The sequence below is a fragment of the Primulina tabacum genome, chromosome 10, assembly GCF_025594145.1.
Source record: "Primulina tabacum isolate GXHZ01 chromosome 10, ASM2559414v2, whole genome shotgun sequence".
NCBI lineage: Eukaryota > Viridiplantae > Streptophyta > Magnoliopsida > Lamiales > Gesneriaceae > Primulina > Primulina tabacum.
This window is the reverse complement of record NC_134559.1, coordinates 6,250,527-6,272,840: the sequence shown is the minus strand read 5'-3', so window position 1 is coordinate 6,272,840 and position 22,314 is coordinate 6,250,527. Positions and strand designations below refer to the sequence as shown.

At 39.8% G+C, this 22,314-nt stretch overlaps 1 protein-coding gene across 1 annotated transcript; it reads right to left on the bottom strand.

The window, feature by feature from the left end:
- Window positions 1–2,564: 2,564 nt before the first annotated feature.
- Window positions 2,565–5,804, bottom strand: LOC142505356 (putative LRR receptor-like serine/threonine-protein kinase At2g24230). The gene has a single exon (XM_075618315.1). The coding sequence runs from the start codon at window positions 5,325–5,327 to the stop codon at window positions 2,760–2,762; it is 2,568 nt and encodes an 855-aa protein (XP_075474430.1). The 5' UTR covers window positions 5,328–5,804; the 3' UTR covers window positions 2,565–2,759.
- Window positions 5,805–22,314: the final 16,510 nt, after the last annotated feature.

Genomic DNA, 22,314 nt, shown 5'->3' with positions numbered 1-22,314 from the left:
AAAAAATGTATTGGTCTATTTGTATTATTTTTTTCAGGTCCTATTTGTAAAACTTTATTATATTATAAAATGTAAAAGTGTTTTAATAACTCTTGGAAAAAAATAAATTACCCAAAATCCAACATATTAATTTTGACAAAAACTTGTGTGAGACGGTCTCATGGGTCGTATTTTGTGAAACGTATATCTTATCTGGGTCATCCATGAAAAAATATTACTTTTTATGCTAGGAGTATTACTTTTTATTGTGAATATCAGTAGGATTGACCCGTCTCACAGATAAAGATTCGTGAGACTGTCTCACAAAAGACATACTCATTAATTTTCAGGGGAATACCACAAAAGAAAGATTCGTGAGACTAGTCATTGAATGATCCATCAAGATATTATCATGACGAGTGAGGAAGTAGGATGGTGATAGTTAGACCTAGTATGCCTGGGCTATGTCTACACATGAGACAGGACAATAGGTGCGAGGTTGAAAAGACGAACCATTTCATCCATGACCTTACATCGAAGGGTTATAACCCTCCATAATGATTTTTTTTTTATTCTTCTTATTGGACATTTAATAGGCTAACTTCGGAAATTAATTTATCATTCATCCAAAATCAGATTTGAGAAAATTAATATTTCAAAATTATATACTCAAAACGCAGATTTCAATTACTCGGTCAATTTCAACTTTTATTTAACGGAGCGCACTTTTCCAATATTAATTGGGTCAAAGCCCAAAAATTTCCGCATGAATGAAAATCAAAACATGCATTTGTGCTTAAGAGAGTTCGATCGAAATATTATTGCATCAAGAGAGATAGCTTTTGATTTTAAACATTACGTGGTAGAATATATTGGATTTACCGGTTGCATAGTAAACATGATATCTTGAACTACTGAGTCATTTGCGTAAATCAAGGCAATGATACTCACATAATAACACTTCTCAAATATTTATAGTTGTTATGGTTGTGTTTGTTTTTAACTTGAACAAGATATTGAATTCATAAGTGTTCATTGAAGCATCCATCTTTTCACTTAACCTCGTATAACAAGTATGCCATCATACTCCACTTTTTTTAAGTATAAGAATCATTAAAAGTTTAAACTTAACATCACTACATGTGATAGACATTACATTTTCATCCTAAGAAAGAGAAGAAAACTTTGTTGTAAAATTCATCTCAAGTGTTATTACAACAACTCTCATAATTTAGTTGTCTTGGAATTTCTAATCACCAAAGTTGAATTACAGCTATAATCGTGTTTTAGTAGTACATTTTTTGTCTCACTCTTCTCGTTGTGAAGTATATTGATATATACTCAAATATTTCAATGGATCTATCAAGTTATCTTTTAATTTCACATATTCGACTAAAATAACTATTGGAAACTATTTGCTTAATGATATTATGTATACGATAGGTGTGTCATGACGTATCATTGTGCATATAGCTTTGTGTATTTCCGACAATCAATTGGTCATTACAATGTATTATCATCGAAAACACTAGCTTAACCAATTTGAGATATTTTCCAACATATTTATTAATCATTCAGCTCTTTGATGACTTTATTCAAGGCTATGAACTCGGATTCTATAGCATATCTAGTTATACACAATGGTTCTACCACCAATGACAATTAGATATTTATACATGGATTTGGAGTCTTTCGTGTCAAATATGCATTTTGCAACACGTTAGTCATCTAATAATATTGGATATCTCATATAAATATTCTAATTTTGTTGACCAAGTAGGCAATATTCGGACGTGTACAATTTATGAAATACAGCAAACTTTCTTTTACACTTGAATATTCCAATTGTGATATGGGTTCACCATTAAATGTAGATTTATATCTACTGGCAATTCGATAGGAGTAAGATCATAAAATTTGAATCTTATTAGCATCGTCACAATATGATTAGATCATGTGAGGACAATTCCTTTCCATGTCTTAATAATGATTTTAATTCCAAATATAACATTATTTGCATCCATAAATTTCATGTCAGAGTCCTTGTTCAACAAATTTTCATGCTCATAATCATATTATGATCATTCTTTATAAGAGCACTCCGTACAACATTTTTTCATGATTATTTGTTGTCTCATTTCTTCATTTGTTGCGACAAATTTTGCTACGACTTTCTTATGTCAAAAGTTCGTCGTTATTTCGTGTGGTAACAAACTTCAGTTTCATATCTATTTTCTTTAGGACGAGTTTTAGTTACATCTACGTTGTCATTTCATCACGAAGAACTTCAGTCTCATTCTTGTTGTAATAGTTGTCGCGACATACTTCATATTTTCTTTATTTGCAATGTCTGAATTGTGCACCAAATTTTGATAATCACTACCAAAGAAAATTTGTAAATTCATCAACGGCGAATTCAGTTTCCAAGTCTGTTGCATAACTTGTTGCAACATAATATGCAACAGTCATGTTAACGTGATCTCATTTGGCTTTATTTGGATGTCGATAGTCATTTGCCATGTGATGTTGGCTTGCCAAATCCTCTTAATGAAATTTAAAACTTGTGCAATAGCAGATTTGGAGTCCAAAATTAAAACTTGATCGCCTTCCGAGCAAGGATTGACACAGAATTACATAAATGGTCTTAATGAAATATAACAAAGTCCCCTTGGACACTACTGCTGCTATACAATCTTTATAACAGGGTTATGAAACCAACATAACAAATAACAAATAACAAAAATTGCTGAACAATCAAAAGATTATCTGATTAACTGTGTTCATTGTTTGATCAGTTCAAGATCTTTAAGCAAACCAACTACCTGCTGCATGCTCGGCCGCTTTGAAGGAACTTCAGCAGTGCAAAGGTATCCGATCTTCAACGCCTCGACAATTTGACCATCGGGAGCTGTTCCACGGATCTTTGTATCAATAGCCCATGATTCTTTGTTCCTCCTCACTAACCCTCTCACCCAACTTACCAATGTTGCTTCCTTTTCTTCTGGATAATCGTCTCCAACAGGCTTTTTACCGGTGATGAGCTCAAAAAGAACTACCCCAAATCCATAAACATCAGATTTTGGAGTTGGCGCCTTTGAGGAGCTTCTTTCTGGATCAAGAAACTCCGGTGGCATGTAACCTGGTGATCCACTAGTAACCTCATCCTCGAGTTCGCTACCGAAAATCTTAGCCAGCCCAAAGTCCGATAATCTTGGCTCCAAGTTGGAGTCAAGATAAACACTGCTTGCTTTGACGTCTCTGTGAATAATAGGAGAGCAGCCGTGGTGAAGAAATGCAAGTGCCCGAGCCATGCCAAGTGCAATGTTATGCCTAAATTTCCAAGTCACTAGTGACCCCTCGGAGCCAACATTTTGTATCCCATTATTCTCATCGTCGCAAGTGTCCATGCTCCAGTCTTCTGTAGCTTGAACGCCAAGAGGCAAATCATACAGCAAGTTTTGCAGGTTTCCATTTTCCATGTACTCATAAATGGCAATCCTCCGATCTCCAGCCAAACAATAGCCAGCTAACGGGACCAGATTCGGGTGTTTAATTCGACCAAGATGTTCAAGCTCTCGTGCCGCTTCCTCGTCTGTCAATGTGGATCCATGAACCAAAACTTTGACCGCAACATGAATTCCTCCAGGTAATACTCCACCATAAACGAGCCCGAACCTCCCTTCTGCCAACAAGGCCCCCCGATCAAAATGAGAGGTGGCAGACAAGAGATCTGCAAATGTAAAATTCAGCAACGGTTTCTCAAAAACTACTACTGGCACAGATGCTGCTTGCTTGATATCGGCCACCCAAGTGGTTGAATCAGTCTGGAATGAAAATGGCCCCGAGATAACTTGTTCGTCCCTGAAGGATTTCTGTTTCACAACCCACATTTTTGTTTTCCTACAACATCGAAAGGCTAAAAACAGCAATCCCACAAACAAACATATCATTGATAGAGAAAGAGCTAGAGCAAGCTTTAATCCTCGATGCCTCGAAGATTTTCTTTTGAACAGGGCTGAGTTTGCAGCAATTGGACAGCTGCTCACCGATCCAATGAAAGATGATTGGAGGACTTCAGATGAAATTTGTGATCCACAGAAACTTAAGTTGTTGTGAGAAAAGTTTACCCTTTCCATCTCATGGAATTTTTGGATGAGCATCAATGGGATACCCCCTGTAAGATTGTTGTACGAAATGTCTAGAACTTTAAGATTAGCGGTAGCAAGAGCAGGAATATGGCTGCTAAGATGGTTTTTGGATAGATCCAGTTTTCTCAAATGGATAAGTCGTGAGATACTACTAGGAATAGGACCAATCAAATTAGTTTCAGACAAATTCAGGTACTTTAAATTGGTCAACAAATCAACATTCAAGAAACCTTGTTCGGTAAATCTATTGTGCGCAAGATTAAGGTGAGTGAGATTCTGTGATAGATTCAACTCAGTGGAAAATTCCCCACTAAATTGGTTTTCAGACACATCCAAATACCGTAAATTCGACCAGTTGAAAGTTGAACCTACGATTACCTTGGCAATGTGACCTTGAAACTGGTTTCTGCTCAAATCTATCACCTCCAGCGGCCCTTCAAAGACACCAACAACAGAACCTTTAATCAGATTGTTCGAAATGTTAAGATGGACGATGGAATTCATCCCTAAGAAATCCGAACCCCGGCCAGAAATTTCATTTTCAGCAAGATTAAAGAATATCAAGTTAGGGAAAGCCGCCCCGAAACCTTCAGGAAGACGGCCACTGAGCTTGTTTGCAGATAAATCGATGGAAACCAACCACGGGCACTGAGTAATTCCCGACGGAATTTTCGATTCAAACATATTGTTACTGAGATTCAGAGATTGCAAAGTGGTGATGGAGCTTACAGATTCAGGGATACTACCATAAAAGGCGTTGAATGAAAGGTCCAAACTTTGAAGTTTCCCAAAATTGCCTATGTTGTTAGGAAGATTTCCAGATATTTGGTTATATGAAAGGTTAAGATTCTTGAGTGAGCCTAAACTCCAAAAATCAAAAGGCAGGGCACTGATTTTATTATTGCTAAGATCCAAGTATTCAAGTTTTGTCAATTTCCCTATAGTGGTTTCAGGAATTACACCAGACAAACCCAAACCAGAGGCCTCAAACTTAACTATCTTTTCACCTTTGTCATCACAAGACACAACTCTCCAAGAACAAAATGAGCCAGAAAAGCCATAGTCTTCCGATGGATTTTTTCCCATTTTTTGCAAGAATTCAAAGATATAAAACATATCTGTATTGGGTTGTTGGCAAACCACCACAGGCGTAGAGGAAAGTGCCAAAACTAAAAAATAAACAAATATTCCAAAACCCATATCAACTTTGCCCTCCAAACACAGAATAGTTCCTTCAAAATAAAAGCAAAACCTCCCACCCTTCAAGACTCCAACTTTACCGCCATTGATGCTTATACAACCCTTCCTCCTGCAACTGAAACACCAACAAATCCACAGCCGTCGCCACAGCAAACCATTCAACAAAGAACTTGAGGTTGTAAGAAAATATAACAAAATCGGCTCTATTCTTTTTTCATAACACCAAGAAAACAGTACAGCAAAATAACATGACAGACATTACCATTTTGAAAGCTTCTACACACAGTAGTACATAGAACAGTGGAAACAATTAAAGTTCTAGGAGTCCAAAGATAAGACGACAAACGTGAGGAGTATAAATATCTAACCTTGGAGAAATTCTGAAACTCAAATGAAGCCAAGAAAAATATAAGTGGCTAAATATTTCAGACATACAACAAAAACTAGAAAAGCTCCTAACAAAGTTTTACAGAAAGGTCATTTTAAATGAGAGAAAAACGTGGTAGTGGGTTACAACTTTTAACAGTTTTACAGGTGATGGACTGATGGTTGTGTAGTAAAAAAGTGAATTTCGAGACAGTGGGGTGGTCAGAATGTGGGCTTCATAAATGATGAAAACTAATGACATTAGAAGATGAGAAAAATCAATGCTTTCTACATTTTAGGTGTCTCTCCATCATCAATTGTTTCCACGTTTCAACTCGGGCTGCTACAAAAGAATTTTAGTGTTCTGACTTTGCAATATCAATGAACTTTTACTAAATATTCTGTTAATTTAGATCATTAATGTTTTTTAATATAATTTAATCATAACTACAATATTTAATTCATTTTAAAAACAAAAATTCAAGTACTATCTCTACTGATACCCCATGGATGAGCCCATTACCCATGGCCCATCCCTAGCCCAAATGGAAGACAGGCCCATCAAGGGCCCATGTATTCTCTTATAAATACCAGGTTTGATTGTTAATTCATTCGATATTGTTTTCAGCAGCACCCTTAGCTGCTCCCCCCATATATCCTCAGTCACTGACTTGAGCGTCGGAGAGGCTACGCCAGGACACCCTCCTGGCCCCCTCCTAACGATCTTATTTGTGATTTCAGGCTCAGGATAATTTCAAAGCCTGCGTCTGGACTAGTGATACTTTCTGGAATCGGACCCTAAATTTCCCGTGAGTATCACTTGGCGCCGTCTGTGGGAACATTTGAGTTGAGACGTATAGATGGTAGGGAAGAGAGGGAGTAGAAGAGCTACCTCAGCATCATCGCGTCCTCAGAGGGGACCCGAACAGTCTCATGTTGAGGCAAGGCAGGAACAACCCCATCAGGAGGCGAGAACAGAACAGCCTCGTCAAGAGAACAGGGTCGAGCAACCCCGTCCTAATGAGGCTATGAAGAGGAACCAAGAATCTATGTTTGCTGAAGAGCAAGCCACTCGCCAAGAGCAAGAGGAAAATGCTGAGGGCCACCAGAGCAGGGTTGAAGAGACGCAGCCCCACCAAAGTGGGGAGATCAGTGAGATGAGAGAAATGTGGAAGGAAATACAGATGTTGAGGCAGCAGTTGGGAAGCAGAGCGCCGGCACCCAAGAGAGGAAGTCCCTTTTCACTAGCCATTTTAGAATAAGGACTTCCTCCAAATTTTCGACAGTCGAATGTAGGAGAGTACGATGGACATACAGACCCCGAGGAACACTTGGGGAGGTTTGAGAATGTGGCTCTGTTGCACCAATATTCGGATGGAGTCAGGTGCAGGGTGTTTCTGGGCACGTTGGTGAGGTCAGCCCAGCAGTGGTTTAACACTTTACAGCCCAGCTCTATACGTTCTTTTGAGGACTTCTCAGCTGCCTTCTTGCACCGATTTGCTAGCAGCAAGAGGCACCAGAAAAATTATTTGAGCCTGTTCGTGATGAAACAGCAAGAGAATGAAACTTTGCGAGAATTTGTTCAGCATTTCAACAGTGCAGCGATGGAAATACCAGCGGCTACCCCTGACATCATGATAAGTGCCTTCACACAAGGACTGAGGGGAGGGGAGTTTTTCAAGTCGCTGGTCAAGAAGCCTCCGTTGAGCTATGATGATCTGTTGGCTCGAGCTGAGAAATATGTAAACTTGGAAGATGCCCAACGGTACAGAAGGACGGAGAGCCGGCCCGAAGGAAGTAGAGTTGAGGGAGCGGAGAAAGAAGGAAGGAAGAGGGGTGCGGGGGAAAGAAAGGAAGACAGAACTAGTAGTAGAAGACAATTCTCATCTCATGTTCCCCTGGATAGGAGTCGGGACGAGGTGATGGAGGTGAGGGAGCCCGTGGGGAGGTGGGAGAAGTCGCGAAGGGTTGGGTGCAGTGCTAGATTGCCTTCACGGGATAGACGAGAAGGATCCTCATTCAGGAGTCGACAAAGGTCTCGCTCGCCCCCTAGGCGTGGTCAAGGCCCTCCATGGATAAATCAGAGGATCGGAGAGCAGAGAGGGAAAGGTCGATGTCAAGATGTCCCTCAGGAGCTCGTCGAACCGAGGAGGGGAATGAATTAGGATAACCACCCTACGAGAAAAATGATTCATATGATCTCAGGGGTGCAGACTTACCACAAGACCCCGTCATCAGCTTTGGGCCGGAAGACCTCCGAGGCGTTGTGACTCCACATAACGATGCCTTGGTGGTAACGACCACCATTGCAAATTATGATGTAGCGAGAATATTTATTGATAATGGAAGCTCTGTGAATGTCTTGTTCAAGAGCACGTTGGATCAAATGAAGATGGGAGGATTTGAGTTTGAACCGGTATCCACCCCGCTGTATGGGTTTGCAGAACACGTCATCTTGCCTTTGGGTCAGATTGTTCTTCCCCTATCCTTGGGGACTGATCCTCAGCGGGTAACAAAGATGACAGCCTTCACTATAGTAGATACCCCGTCAGCGTATAATGGAATTCTAGGACGACCAGCCCTGAAGGATTTTAGAGCAGTAGCTTCCAGTTATCATCAGAAGCTTAAGTTTCCTGTGGGAAAAGGAGTTGGAGTCCTGTGCGGGGACCAAAAAGTCGCACGTCGTTTTTATGAAAGAATCGTGAAGGAAGAAGAAAAGAGAGGTCACGAGCATTCGCATGGAAGCTTGAGCTCAGTCTTGCAGTTGTAGAGTCATTCGGAGAAGCTTCGAAGTGGGTAACTTTGTCCTGTGGAGATACAAGAGGAGCAGAGAGGAAAGTTGGAGAATGCGCTGGGTAAGGCTCTAAAGAGGCATGGGAACGCTTACCACCTTAGAGAATATCTTTACTTCATTATTGATGTATTTCGTTCCTGAATTTGTCTTACGTTATCAGTTGATATTTAATAAAGCCAAGTTCTTATATTAAGTTCGTGGTTGTTCTTGTATTATGAGGATTATATGAATTAAATTTTACCTACTTAGGCTGCGCCTAGTAGAGGAGAAGAGTGGGGGGGAGAAAAGTTAAATTTTTCCTGCTAAGGCATCACCTAGCAGAGGAGCAGAGTGGAGGTGGAGAATATTTATTTTCCTGCTAAGGCATCGCCTAGCAGAGGAGCAGAGTTGAGGAGAAGAAAAATTTTATTTTCCTGCTAAGGTGTCGCCTAGCAGAGGAGTTTGAGGGTGAGGGTGGAGAATATTTATTTTTCTGCTAAGGCATCGCCTGGCAGAGGAGTAAGAGGATGACGAGGTGGAATCTTTATTTTCCTGCTAAGGCATCGCCTAGCAGAGGAGCAGAGTTAGGGTGGAGGTGTTGAATTTTATTTTCCTGCTAAGGTATCACCTAGCAGAGGAGTTAGAGGGTGGAGGTGTTGAATTTTTATTTTCCTGCTAAGGCCCGGCTTAGCAGAGAAGTTAGAGGGTGGACGTGTTGAATTTTTATTTTCCTTCGAAGGCCTGGCTTAGAAGAGGAGTTAGAGGGTGGAGGTGTTGATTTTATTTTCCTGCTAAGGCATCGCCTAGCAGAGGAGTTAGAGGTTGGGCGCGTTGAATTTTATTTTCCTGCTAAGGCCCGGCTTGGCAGAGGAGTTAGAGGGTGGAGGTGTTGATTTTATTTTCCTGCTAAGGCCCGGCTTAGCAGAGGAGTTATGAGATGATGAGGTGAGAGTTTGATTTTTTCTGCTAAGGCTCGGCTTAGCAGAGGAGTTAGAGGGTGAGGGCGTTGAATTTTATTTTCCTGCTAAAGCATCGCCTAGCAGAGGAGTTAGAGGGTGAGCACGTTGAATTTTATTTTCCTGCTAAGGCATCGCCTAGCAGAGGAGTTAGAGGATGGAGGTGTTGATTTTATTTTCCTGCTAAGGTATCACCTAGCAGAGGAGTTAGATGGAGGAGTTGAATTTTATTTTCCTGCTAAGGCATCGCCTAGCAGAGGAGTTAGAGGGTGGGGGCGTTGAATTTTATTTTCCTGCTAAGGTATCACCTAGCAGAGGAGTTAGATGGAGGAGTTGAATTTTATTTTCCTGCTAAGGCATCGCCTAGCAGAGGAGTTAGAGGGTGGGGGCGTTGAATTTTATTTTCCTGCTAAGGTATCGCCTAGCAGAGGAGTTAGAGGGTGGAGGTGTTAAATTTTATCTTCATGCTATGGCGTCACCTAGCAGAGGAGTTAGAGGGTAGAGGTGTTGAATTTTATTTTCCTGCTATGAACTATTTTAGCAGAGGAGTCAAGGGCACGGGGAAGTGGAAACTATTTCCCTTCAAAAGCTTGGTAGAGGACCTTGAAGATGGGGGCGACGAGGGCATACTGTGTTAGAAAAATTTATTTCGTTTGTCGTTAACGAACAATGTTTGCCGCTGCGAAAATTACGGGGATTGACCTGCCCGGTTAGGTCGTGGGGGTGTGGGGGCAACGCCCCCATAAAAATTTTTCAGAAATCACACAACCATTCGCAAGGCAATGTATCAAAATTCTCAACGTACTGGACGAGCGCTCGGGCGAGCGTGCACTCGGCAGGTCGACTTGACGAGGGGATGGGGCGAGCAGGTGAAGGGATCGGGGCGAGCACGCAGCAGGTGTGATGGGCGAGCGTGCGCTGGTTGGGCGAGCATGCGAGAGCGAAGAAGGTCCTTGGGCGTGAATGTGGCGTGATGGCAGGCGAGCGTCGAGAGGGCGAGGGTGAAGCGCGGCAGGCGAGGGCGAGAGCGGAAGGCGGGCGAGCGTGGCGCTTGGGCGAGCAGGAGGTGCGCCGGGCGAGCTGGGGTGAAGCTCGAGCGAGCAGGATGCGCGGCGCGGGGCGAGCTTGGGCGAGCATGGCGCCGGGCGAGCGTCTGCGCGTGGTGCTGGGCGACCGCTGTGCCGAGAGCGGGCGAGCTGGGGTGAAGCATGGGCGAGCGTGGCGCTTGGGCGAGCAGGAGGTGCGCCGGGCGAGCGGGGGCGAAGCTTTGGGCGAGCGTGGCGCTTGGGCGAGCAGGAGGTACGTCGGGCGAGCGGGGGTGAAGCTTTGGGCGAGCAGGAAGTGCGCCGGGTGAAGCGATGGTGGAGCGGTAGCTTGGGCGAGGCGGGGCCGGGTGCGCGGGGTGAAGCGGTAGCTCGGGTGATGGCGAGGTGATGATGAAGCGGTGCTAGGATTACGATTTGATTTGTTTCCAAATTTTTGGGGACTGACGAACGACTGGAAGATAATGCACAACTCGCACCCGGTAACCCGAGGACAGCATGACTAATCGAACTTCGAACCTGCGATTCAGTTCGACTCGGGAGGGGGAGACTGGTGATACCCCATGGATGAGCCCATTACCCCTGGCCCATCCCTAGCCCAAATGGAAGACAGGCCCATCAAGGGCCCATGTATTCTCTTATAAATACCAGGTTTGATTGTTAATTCATTCGATATTGTTTTCAGCAGCACCCTTAGCTGCTCCCCCCCATATATCCTCAGTCACTGACTTGAGCGTCGGAGGGGCTACGCCAGGACACCCTCCTGGCCCCCTCCTAACGATCTTATTTGTGATTTCAGGCTCAGGGTAATTTCAAAGCCTGCGTCTGGACTAGTGACAGTTTCTGGAATCGGACCCTAAATTTTCCGTGAGTATCATCTACAAATTACATATTTAATACAATTGTTATCCAAATAATAATTAAAATCCATAACAAAATTTTATTAATCAACTCGATCTATTAATGATCATATTATGATCACATTTCATATAAATAATCAAGCCACCTGAATATTTTGAAAAATTAATTTCTTACAATAACTAAAATTTAATGATCTTTAACGGTTCTCGACCATGGTTTTATGGTTTTTTAATGATCTCTATGTTCCAAAAATGAGATAAATCTCGAGTTCGATAAACCGTGAACACGGTCCTAGTGTTGGCAAAAGCATCGGGTTTGTGGATTGCTAGTTTAACCCTTTAGCCCATGGTTGAACTGTCGAGTTACCATGTATTAACTAATCTAAATAGTGAATATTTATAATTAAAATAAGTATTTTTTTACATTAAGTCTCTATAACTAATATGGTTTGTTGCCAAAAAAATAGTAATTATGACTCGTGTTATGACATCACTAATCATATCAATAAAATATAAAAAAATATTTTATTCATTTTACTTGTGCACGAAATTACTTGTGCACCAATAAATTATTTTATTCAATGCGGAGTACGTCTCTTGTGAGACGATCTCACAAATCTTTATCTGTGAGACGGGTCAATCCTACCGATATTCACAATAAAAAGTAATAATTTTCATGAATGACCAAAATAAGATATTTGTCTCACAAAATATGACCTGCGAGACAGTCTCACACAAGTTTTTACCTTAAATGCGCATAACATAGAATTCAAATATTTTTTACCTTCAATGCGCATAACATAGAATTCAAATATTCTACCGATCCACCAAGTAATTCAAATCGTTAACCCATGGCAAGATGTGTGAGACAAATGGAAATATGCCTTTCCGAGTGATTTTCTTTTACCTTCCAAAATTAGTCTATTTTCTTTCCCATTTGTTATGCTGATACTTCTTGGATAATATTTTTTTAGCGGGTAGTCTATTTATATATATATGAAACAAGAAAATATATAAAATGGATGTATGTGCGTCTAGTTTTGAAGTGTTGTCCATCTTATGTGTTCACATCCGTACCCATCAATAAAGTGATACTCATCTATTGGATGTGCTAAAGCACATGCAAATTTTACATCTAATAGGTGAGTACGATAATTGGATAACATATCAAAACTGTGTTTGCATATATATATATATATATATATATATATATATATATATATATATATATATTCGATCTTATGGGCTAATATTGTTGGCATCTAAGTGAGCACCACTGAGACGACGTCACGAGATGGCGTCATTGATATTTACATAGGTGTCAACAATGAGTACTCATAAGATCAAACGTATATATGACTAATTGCTCCTTCCCTTAAAAATCTAAAAAACCGAAAATCCCTTACAGATATTAATAGATTAATATATCTTTATTTTTTTAGATAAAACACATTTAACTCATATATGTTCATAAAAACTCCGACAGATTACCCTCTCTTATAGGGATTTTTATGTTTGATTTTTTTAAAATATGAGGTCTAAAAATGTTTTTAATTTTACATAAGGTATATTTTGCTTGCCTATAAAAATAACGTGCCATCTGATTACGTTCTTAAAATTTTATGTTTGATTTTTTTAAAAAATGAGGTCTAAAATATTATTAATTTTACACCTTATATTTTGCTTGCCTATAAAAAAAATAACGTGTTCATATGAATATGTTCTAAAATAAATTTAATATAAATGTTTCGTTCATCGACATATAAAAATCTAACAAAATTATTAACATATAAATATATACCATAGCTTAATATGAGATTAAATTACGATTCCATCATATATTAAATATGAAATTACCTTTTGTTATCAATAACTCAATGAAATTATCCTGTTTTAATTATTGTTAAATAATTTATTTATCAATAATACAATTAGGCTAGATTCTATGTGGGAACAAGAATATATATATATATATATATATATATATATATATATATATGATACTCACTGAAAATTTAGGATCATATTCCAGCAAGTGAAACAAGCTAGTCCAGACGCAGGTTTCGAATTTGCCCTGAGCTTGAAATTACAAAGAAGACCGTTAGAAGGAGGACGGGAGGGTGTCCTGGCATAACCCCTCCGACGCTCAAGTCAGAAACTGATGATATAAGAAGGAGTAGCTAAGGGTGCTACTGAAAAGTAATATAGTTAATCCATTAATTAGACATTCAAACCTTGTATTTATAGGAGAATACATGAGCGCATGCTGGGCCTGTCTTCCATTTGGGCTAGAAATGTGTCAGGGTAGTGGATCCATCCACCGATATCAATATATATATATATATATATGTGTGTGTGTGTGTGTGTGTGTGTGTGTGTTTGTGTTTGTGTGTGTGTATAGTGGTAGTTTAAGTAGAGTTTGTGTAATGCCTGAAGTAATATCACAAGTTGTTGATTTAGTAATATGAGATTACTAAATAATTAATGATTTTTAAAGAATGAAATATGACATATTTTGGTCATATGAAGTCATATAACGTAGAAAACTCAAAGATATAGAAGTTTCATGTTTTGAGTTTTGGAAATTTTTATCGTTTGACTGGTCCAAATGGATATACCGATATTAAATATTATATATTATTTTATATTATATTAATAATATTATATAATATAATATTTTTAAAAAAAATAAAATGAGGAAAATTTGAAAAACTTGTTCGAGAATGAATGAATTTCATTCTTTTGACAGTGAGTTACGGAGAGGTGAGAGAGAAATAAGAAATAAGAGTTTTCAGATTTTCTTTTCGATCGTGCGACTTATCGTTTTATCCAATCGACGAACTGAATTCAGTTCTGGGATCGTTGACATGAGATCTTCGATTTGAGATACATCACAAGCCTCAGGATCAAAGAAATAGCCAGATTGTATATATATTCGATTATCAGGTACGTGTTGACGTACGAGCATATGTTGTTATTGTTTAGTATTGATGAATACTATTGTGTTGAACGACGATAAATCACTGGATTTGGGTGATTTTGTATTATATTTGTTGTTTATTATTGTTGATGTTGTTGGTTATCGTTGTTGGGAGACGTCTCGTTGATGTTGTCACGTTGATGTTGTTCGTTCAACGATATTGCTGTCGCCGGTGTTGGGGTGCGACGTATCGTTGATGTTGTTATTCGTTCGACGATATTGCTGTCGCCGGTGTTGGGGTGCGACATATCGTCGATGTTGTTGCATTGTGATGTTGTTGAGGTTGTTGTTGGCCGATTGTCCAGAAACGGCAAAGGGGGTATTTCTATTATGATTTCAGTTATATTTTATGTTGTTAATATAACTGTTATGTATTACGATGTATATGCTCACCCTTTGAGGGCTGTTTCTGTTGGGCAGGTTACAGGACTATGCGTGAGACAGGATTGTGGTGAAGGACTAGGTGTGTCTAGTCAAACAGTCCTGTAGTTAATAGTAAATAGAGACAGTATGGTTCATTGTCTTATTTGAGTTGTATGTGTGTATTTATTATACGGTTTCTGCTACACTGACGTAGATAGTGTGGTGATGGCATTATTTTGTTGTATATGCGTTATATTATTACGTCTTCGAAAAGAAAATTTTTATGCATATGACGTCACATGTTGTATGATTACGTGGCGAGGTTTGGGGTGCCACATTTGGTGGTATCAGAGCATATGTTAGATGTCTGGGATGGTTAGGAGTTGGGTTTGTGATGAGGGAGTTGGATGACGATATTATCTGCATGTGTCTGTGCATTTGACTTGTTATTGATGATTTCTCGATATGATTGATTGTTCTTTAGTTGCGTGTGTTTTCGTGAGAAAGGTGTGATGATGATTACTGGATTGTAATTGTTAAATGATATGATTAACAATTTGAATTCTAGTGATGGCAGCTAGAGAACAGGTACATCCACACGAGAAAACAGAAGAGGTTGACAGTGGGTTTGGACAGATGAATCCATTGCCACCTCTTCCTATGGGACAGGCACCTGCAGATCAGCCTTTATTGCCTGGTGAGTTGACTTTGGCACAGTTCAGCAGTTATCTTCCGCCGAGATTTGATAGTTCTGAGACTGGTGAGCGAGCTGAGGAGTGGATTGAGAGGATATAACATATATTTGTGACCGCTCCGTGTGCTAGGTCTGCTTGGTTACGATTGGCTACATTTCAGCTTTCGAGGAATGTATTATTATGGTGGCAGACGACTGAGGCCGGATTGAGAGCACATGGCCGTACTGTTGATTGGGATGTGTTCCGATCTCGTTTTCTTGATAAATATTTTTCTATAGCAGCCAGACAAAAGAAAGAGAAAGAATTTGAGGATTTGAGACATGGTATTATGTCTGTTGCTGAGTATGAGACTCGATATTCTGCATTGTTGAAATATGTGCCACATATTGCTACGAATGTTCATGCTAAGATGAGGCATTTCTTGAAAGGGTTGAAGTTAGAGTTATTTGATCGTGTGCAATCAAACAACCCGGTATCATTTGAGGATGCAGTGACGAGGGCTGAGATGGCTGAGTTAGTTATGCAGGAGTATGGGGCTCAGGGACGATTATCAGAGCCGACTAGGGAGTCATTGCGACCTCAGGGACAATCTTTTAAATATCAGAAGGGTTCATCTTCTTCTTCAGCATCATCTGGGAAACGTCGATTTGATTCACGACGTGTTGAGAGTCATGGGGGCAGTTCTCAGTCTGTTCAGGGGCAGAGAGGAGAGTCCAGAGCAGTGAGATGTTATCGTTGTGGGGGACCTCATCTGATCAGAGAGTGTACACAGACCGAGATCACCTGTTTTGAGTATGGCGGTGTTGGTCATCTGGCGAGACAGTGTCCTAGTCGTGAGGGACAGCGAGAGCCTAGGAGTGCTAGAGGTAGATCCTCAGAGAGAGGAGGACGACAGCCTCAGCAGTTTACATCACGACCTTCTGGAGGACAGCCACGTATGCAGGGAGCTGGTCCGCCTCAGGCACAGGTGTATGCTTTGACCCGGGAGCAGGCAGAGGAGGCACGAGAGGAGATGATAGCGGGTAAGTGTTATTTGTGTTCTTATCCTGCTTATATTCTTATTGATACAGGTGCCTCGCATACTTTTATATCGAAGAGGTTTGTGGTTGAGAATCATATGCGCTCGTCTCCATTGTCTATGCCTCTTTCTGTTTCGACACATTCTGGAGTTGATATATCAGTTGTATCTATGATATCAGATGGTATTATTTCTTATGAGGGCTATGAGCTGAGATCTGATATGATTATTCTAGAGATGACTGATTTTGATTGTATTGTGGGAATTAATGTGCTGAGGAGATATTGTGCGACAGTTTATTGTTATCAGCAGGTGATATATTTTTATACAGATGAGAAAGAGCGTTGGACATTTTATGGGAAGGTTTCTCGTCCCCGTGTTCCGTTGATATCTGCCATCCGGATGTCTCGGTTATTGGAGCATGGTCATGAGGGTTATCTTATTTATACTGTAGATGTGACAGAAAAGAAGGAGGAGGTGGGAATAGAGGAGATACCTATAGTTGCTGAGTTTGCCGATGTATTTTCTGATGAGATTCCAGGCTTCCCACCAGCCCTTGAGGTGGAGTTTGGGATTGAGTTGATGCCAGATACTTCCCCTATTTCTCGTACTCCTTACAGAATGGCACCAGCAGAGTTGAGAGAGTTGAAAACCCAGTTGCAGGACTTGCTGGACAAAGGATACATTCGCCCTAGTGTATCGCCTTGGGGTGCACCAGTCTTATTTGTGAGAAAGAAAGATGGAACTATGCGGCTTTGTATCGACTATCGACAGCTGAATAAGGTAACGATTAAGAATAAATATCCCCTCCCTCGTATTGATGATTTGTTTGATCAGTTACAGGGAACCTCAGTATATTCGAAGATTGATTTGAGGTCAGGATATCATCAGATACGAGTTAGAGAGGAGGATATTCAGAAGACAGCATTCAGGACCAGATATGGGCATTACGAGTTTTTAGTTATGCCGTTTGGGTTGACGAATGCTCCAGCTGTGTTCATGAGTTTGATGAATAGGGTATTTCAGCCTTATCTCGATCGATTTTTTATTGTGTTTATTGATGATATATTGATATATTCCAGGAGTGAGGCTGAGCATGCAGGGCACTTGCATTCAATGTTACAGGTGTTGCGAGATAGACAGTTGTATGCCAAACTCAGTAAGTGTGAGTTTTGGTTGGATCGAGTGGTCTTCTTGGGTCATGTTATATCGAGAGATGGGATTTCGGTTGATCCAACGAAGGTCGAAGCCGTGTTACAGTGGTCTGCACCTACATCTGTACCTGAGATTCGTAGTTTCTTGGGTTTAGCAGGTTATTATCGTCGATTTATCGAGGGATTTTCAAAGATTGCTAGGCCTTTGACACAGTTGACTCAGAAAAGTGTGCGATTTCAGTGGTCTGAAGCATGTGAGAGGAGTTTTCAGGAGTTGAAACACCGACTGACGACTGCACCGGTGTTATCAATCCCTACGGAAAACGAGAGGTTTGTTGTTTATACTGATGCATCATTACATGGTTTGGGATGTGTTTTGATGCAGGATCGACATGTTGTGGCATATGCCTCGAGACAGCTGAAACCACACGAAACAAGGTACCATGTGCATGACTTGGAGTTGGCAGCCATTATCTTTGCCTTGAAGATATGGCGACACTATTTATATGGTACCTCGTTTACGATTTATACTGATCATAAGAGCTTGAGATTTTTGTTTACCCAGACAGAGTTGAATATGAGATAGAGACGATGGTTAGATTTGCTGAAGGATTATGATTGGGAGATTGAATATCATCCTGGTCGAGCCAATCTTACAGCTGATGCATTGAGCCGTAAAGTGAGTTGTACTGCAGAGGATGTGAGTCGTTTATTAGCTATGATGATGTCTTGTTGTTCCTTGGGATATGATTTTGATATCTCGACGACTCCTATCCAGGTATCTACCTTATTAGCTGAACCTGATATATATGGTTGTATTCGTGATGCACAGATGACAGACGAGAGAGTTCAGCGATGGAGGGAGTTAGTTTCTCAGAAACAAGATACTCGTTTTAGAGTGGCTGATGATGGCAGTTTGAGGATGAATGATAGATGGGTAGTTCCTGATATATCTGAGTTGCGCCAGGGCCTGTTGCGGTGTGCACATTCTATCCACCCTGGTGGCAAGAAGATGTATAAGGATCTACGCTCTCAGTTTTGGGGGAAGGGAATGAAACGTGATGTGATTGATTTTGTACGTCGATGTCTTAATTGTCAACAGATCAAAGCTGAAAGGAGAAGGCCGGGAGGTGAATTGAGGAGTTTAGAAGTGCCGACTTGGAAATGGGAGCACATATCGATGGATTTTGTGACTCATTTGCCAAGAAGCACTGGAACTATTGATGCTATTTGGGTGATTGTTGATCGATTGACGAAAGTTGCACATTTTATACCCTATAGCATGAGTAGTAGGTACTTGACGATGGCACAGTTGTATATACGAGAGATTGTACGGTTGCATGAGATTCCAGTGTCTATTATTTCTGATAGAGATCCTCGATTTACTTCTCATTTTTGAGAAGGATTGCAGACTGCGATGGGGACAGAGTTGAGATTGAGTACGGCTTATCATCCCCAGACAGATGGTCAGACTGAGCGTACTATTCAGACGCTGGAGGATATGTTGCGTGCTTATGTTATGGATTTTAAATTTGTTTGGCAGTCATCTATTCCATTGGTAGAGTTTGCGTATAACAATAGTTATCAGAGTAGTATTCAGATGGCTCCATTTGAGGCATTGTACGGGAGACGGTGTAGATCTCCGTTATACTGGGATGATGTTGATCGAGCTGCAATTACCGGTCCTGATATGATTCATGAGATGAAACAGAAAGTAAAGTTGATACAGCAACGGTTGAAAGCAGCTCAAGATAGACAGGCCGCCTATGCCAATAAAAGACGAAGACCTTTAGAGTTTCAGCAGGGCGATCGAGTATTTTTGAAAGTTTCTCCTTTTCGTGGCACAGTGCGATTTGGCATGAAAGGAAAGTTGGCACCGAGGTATGTTGGCCCGTATGAGATGTTGCAGCGGATAGGCACTTTGGCTTACCGATTGGCTATACCTCCATCTTTATCTGGTATTCATGATGTGTTTCATGTATCGATGTTGCGGAAGTATGAGCCGGATCCTTCACATGTGTTGGATATTTCTGAGGTTCAGTTAGATCCTGACGTGTCTTATGTTCAGAGACCAGTTTGTATTTTGGATCGATCTGAACGGAAGCTTCGTAGTAAGCTTATACCGATGGTGAAGGTTCAGTGGGAACATAGAGGTGTCGAAGAGGCCACTTGGGAGACAGAGCGGCATATGAGGGAGCTCTACCCCTACTTATTCTGATGATATGACATATCTTTTATTTATGCATGTTATTATTGTTGTTGATTAATTTCGGGGTCGAAATTCATTTAAGGGGGGTAGAAATGTAATGTCTGAAGTAATATCACAAGTTGTTGATTTAGTAATATGAGATTACTAAATAATTAATGATTTTTAAAGAATGAAATATGACATATTTTGGTCATATGAAGTCTAAATGATTTGAAATTTGGATATAACGTAGAAAACTCAAAGATATAGAAGTTTCATGTTTTGAGTTTTGGAAATTTTTATCGTTTGACTGGTCCAAATGGATATACCAATATTAAATATTATATATTATATTAAAATATAATGAGGAAAATTTGAAAAACTTGTTCGAGAATGAATGAATTTCATTCTTTTGACAGTGAGTTACGGAGAGGTGAGAGAGAAATAAGAAATAAGAGTTTTCAGATTTTCTTTTCGATCGTGCGATTTATCGGTTTATCCAATCGACGAACTGACTTCAGTTCTGGGATCGTTGACATGAGGTCTTCGATTTGAGATACATCACAAGCCTCAGGATCAAAGAAATAGCCAGATTGTATATATATTCGATTATCAGGTACGTGTTGACGTACGAGCATATATTGTTATTGTTTAGTATTGATGAATACTATTGTGTTGAACGACGATAAATCACTGGATTTGGGTGATTTGGTATTATATTTGTTGTTTATTATTGTTGATGTTGTTGGTTATCGTTGTTGGGAGACGTCTCGTTGATGTTGTTCGTTCAACGATATTGCTGTCGCCGGTGTTGGGGTGCGACGTATCGTTGATGTTGTTATTCGTTCGACGATATTGCCGTCGCCGGTGTTGGGGTGCGACGTATCGTCGATGTTGTTGTTCGTTCGACGATATTGCTGTCGCCGGTGTTGGGGTGCGACGTATCGTCGATGTTGTTGCATTGTGATGTTGTTGAGGTTGTTGTTGGCCGATTGTCCAGAAACGGCAAAGGGGGTATTTCTATTATGATTTCAATTATATTTTATGTTGTTAATATAACTGTTATGTATTACGATGATGATTGTTGTATATGCTCACCCTTTGAGGGCTGTTTCTGTTGGGCAGGTTACAGGACTATGCGTGAGACATGATAGTGGTGAAGGACTAGGTGTGTCTAGTCAAACAGTCCTGTAGTTAATAGTAAATAGAGACAGTATGGTTCATTGTCTTATTTGAGTTGTATGTGTGTATTTATTATACGGTTTCTGCTACACTGACGTAGATAGTGTGGTGATGGCATTATTTTGTCGTATATGCATTATATTATTACTTCGTCGAAAAGAAAATTTTTATGCATATGACGTCACATGTTGTATGATTACGTGGCGAGGTTTGGGGTGCCACAGTTTGTGTATATATATATATATATGTGTGTGTGTGTGTTTGTGTTTGTGTGTGTGTATAGTGGTAGTTTAAGTAGAGTTTGTGTAACATAGAATCAGGACCATCCTTGTCTGAATAAACAATGGACCATTCCATCTGACGAGGAATTTAATTGATGGTCCACAAGGTCACCAAAAGTTATTAATGTTGTCACATTTATCATCTCTCATCGTTAAAAATTATTAATTTTTGGAGGCAACTATTTTTTTAATAAAAGTTTACAGAGTTTATTAATTAGGGACTTTATATTAAAGATTGTTTTGTTTGTAAGCAGGATAATAATTTTTTAAAAGATATGATGTTTTATAAAATAAAGTTTTATTTTTTAACCTATAACACAAAAATAGCTAGTTTACACTTTTTATTAGCATAAACATCACATATTAATCAATAAGATAAGTGATTGTTTGCAGATTGACTTAAAATAAAGGACAAGACTGTGTAAATTCTAGTAGTACTTCCCCAAAAAATAAGTTGAATATTAAGTATACCTATATATATATATATATATATATATATATATATTTTTACTTGTAAAGAAACACATGAAGGGTGGGGGTGTAATATTTAATATGGAACAAGAAACAACGGCTAAGTTAGAATTTAATGATAAAATCAACCACATTTTTTATTGAAAGTTCACATGAAGAAAAAGAGAAATAAATGGACTTGTCATGTATTTAATAGGGGAAATACTAAAGAGAGATAGTCGGGTGGTTAAAATTATGAGTTCGGAGAGAGGCGTGCATTATTGTTGGTGATGTGTCATATTCTTACCAGATCTGTTTTGTCTTACCTTTGTCAACCATGTCTTCAACAAATACAGTATTACCCATTATGATCCGGTGCCTCTTTATTTACGGTCTACCTAGTCAATGAGATCAAACACCGCGACTTTAGCAACTTGATGCACGACTATCATTCATGCATGATTAACTCAACAAAAACAAATGCATATGTATGTTGCTGGTAAGAAGACAGTGTAAAAATAGTTTTTTCGTTGAAAGATAAAATGAACATTAATAAGTAATATTCTATTTTTAAATTATATATTTTCTTATAAAACATTGCTCTTAATTGCTGCTTTACAAAAAAGAACGGAATTTTCCTCAGTGAGTATTGGATTAAATATATAATTAAATGCTCTT

Coding starts and splice junctions, on each gene's coding strand:
- LOC142505356 (XM_075618315.1), bottom strand. CDS start 5,327: ATGGGTTTTGGAATATTTGTTTATTTTTTAGTTTTGGCACTTTCCTCT.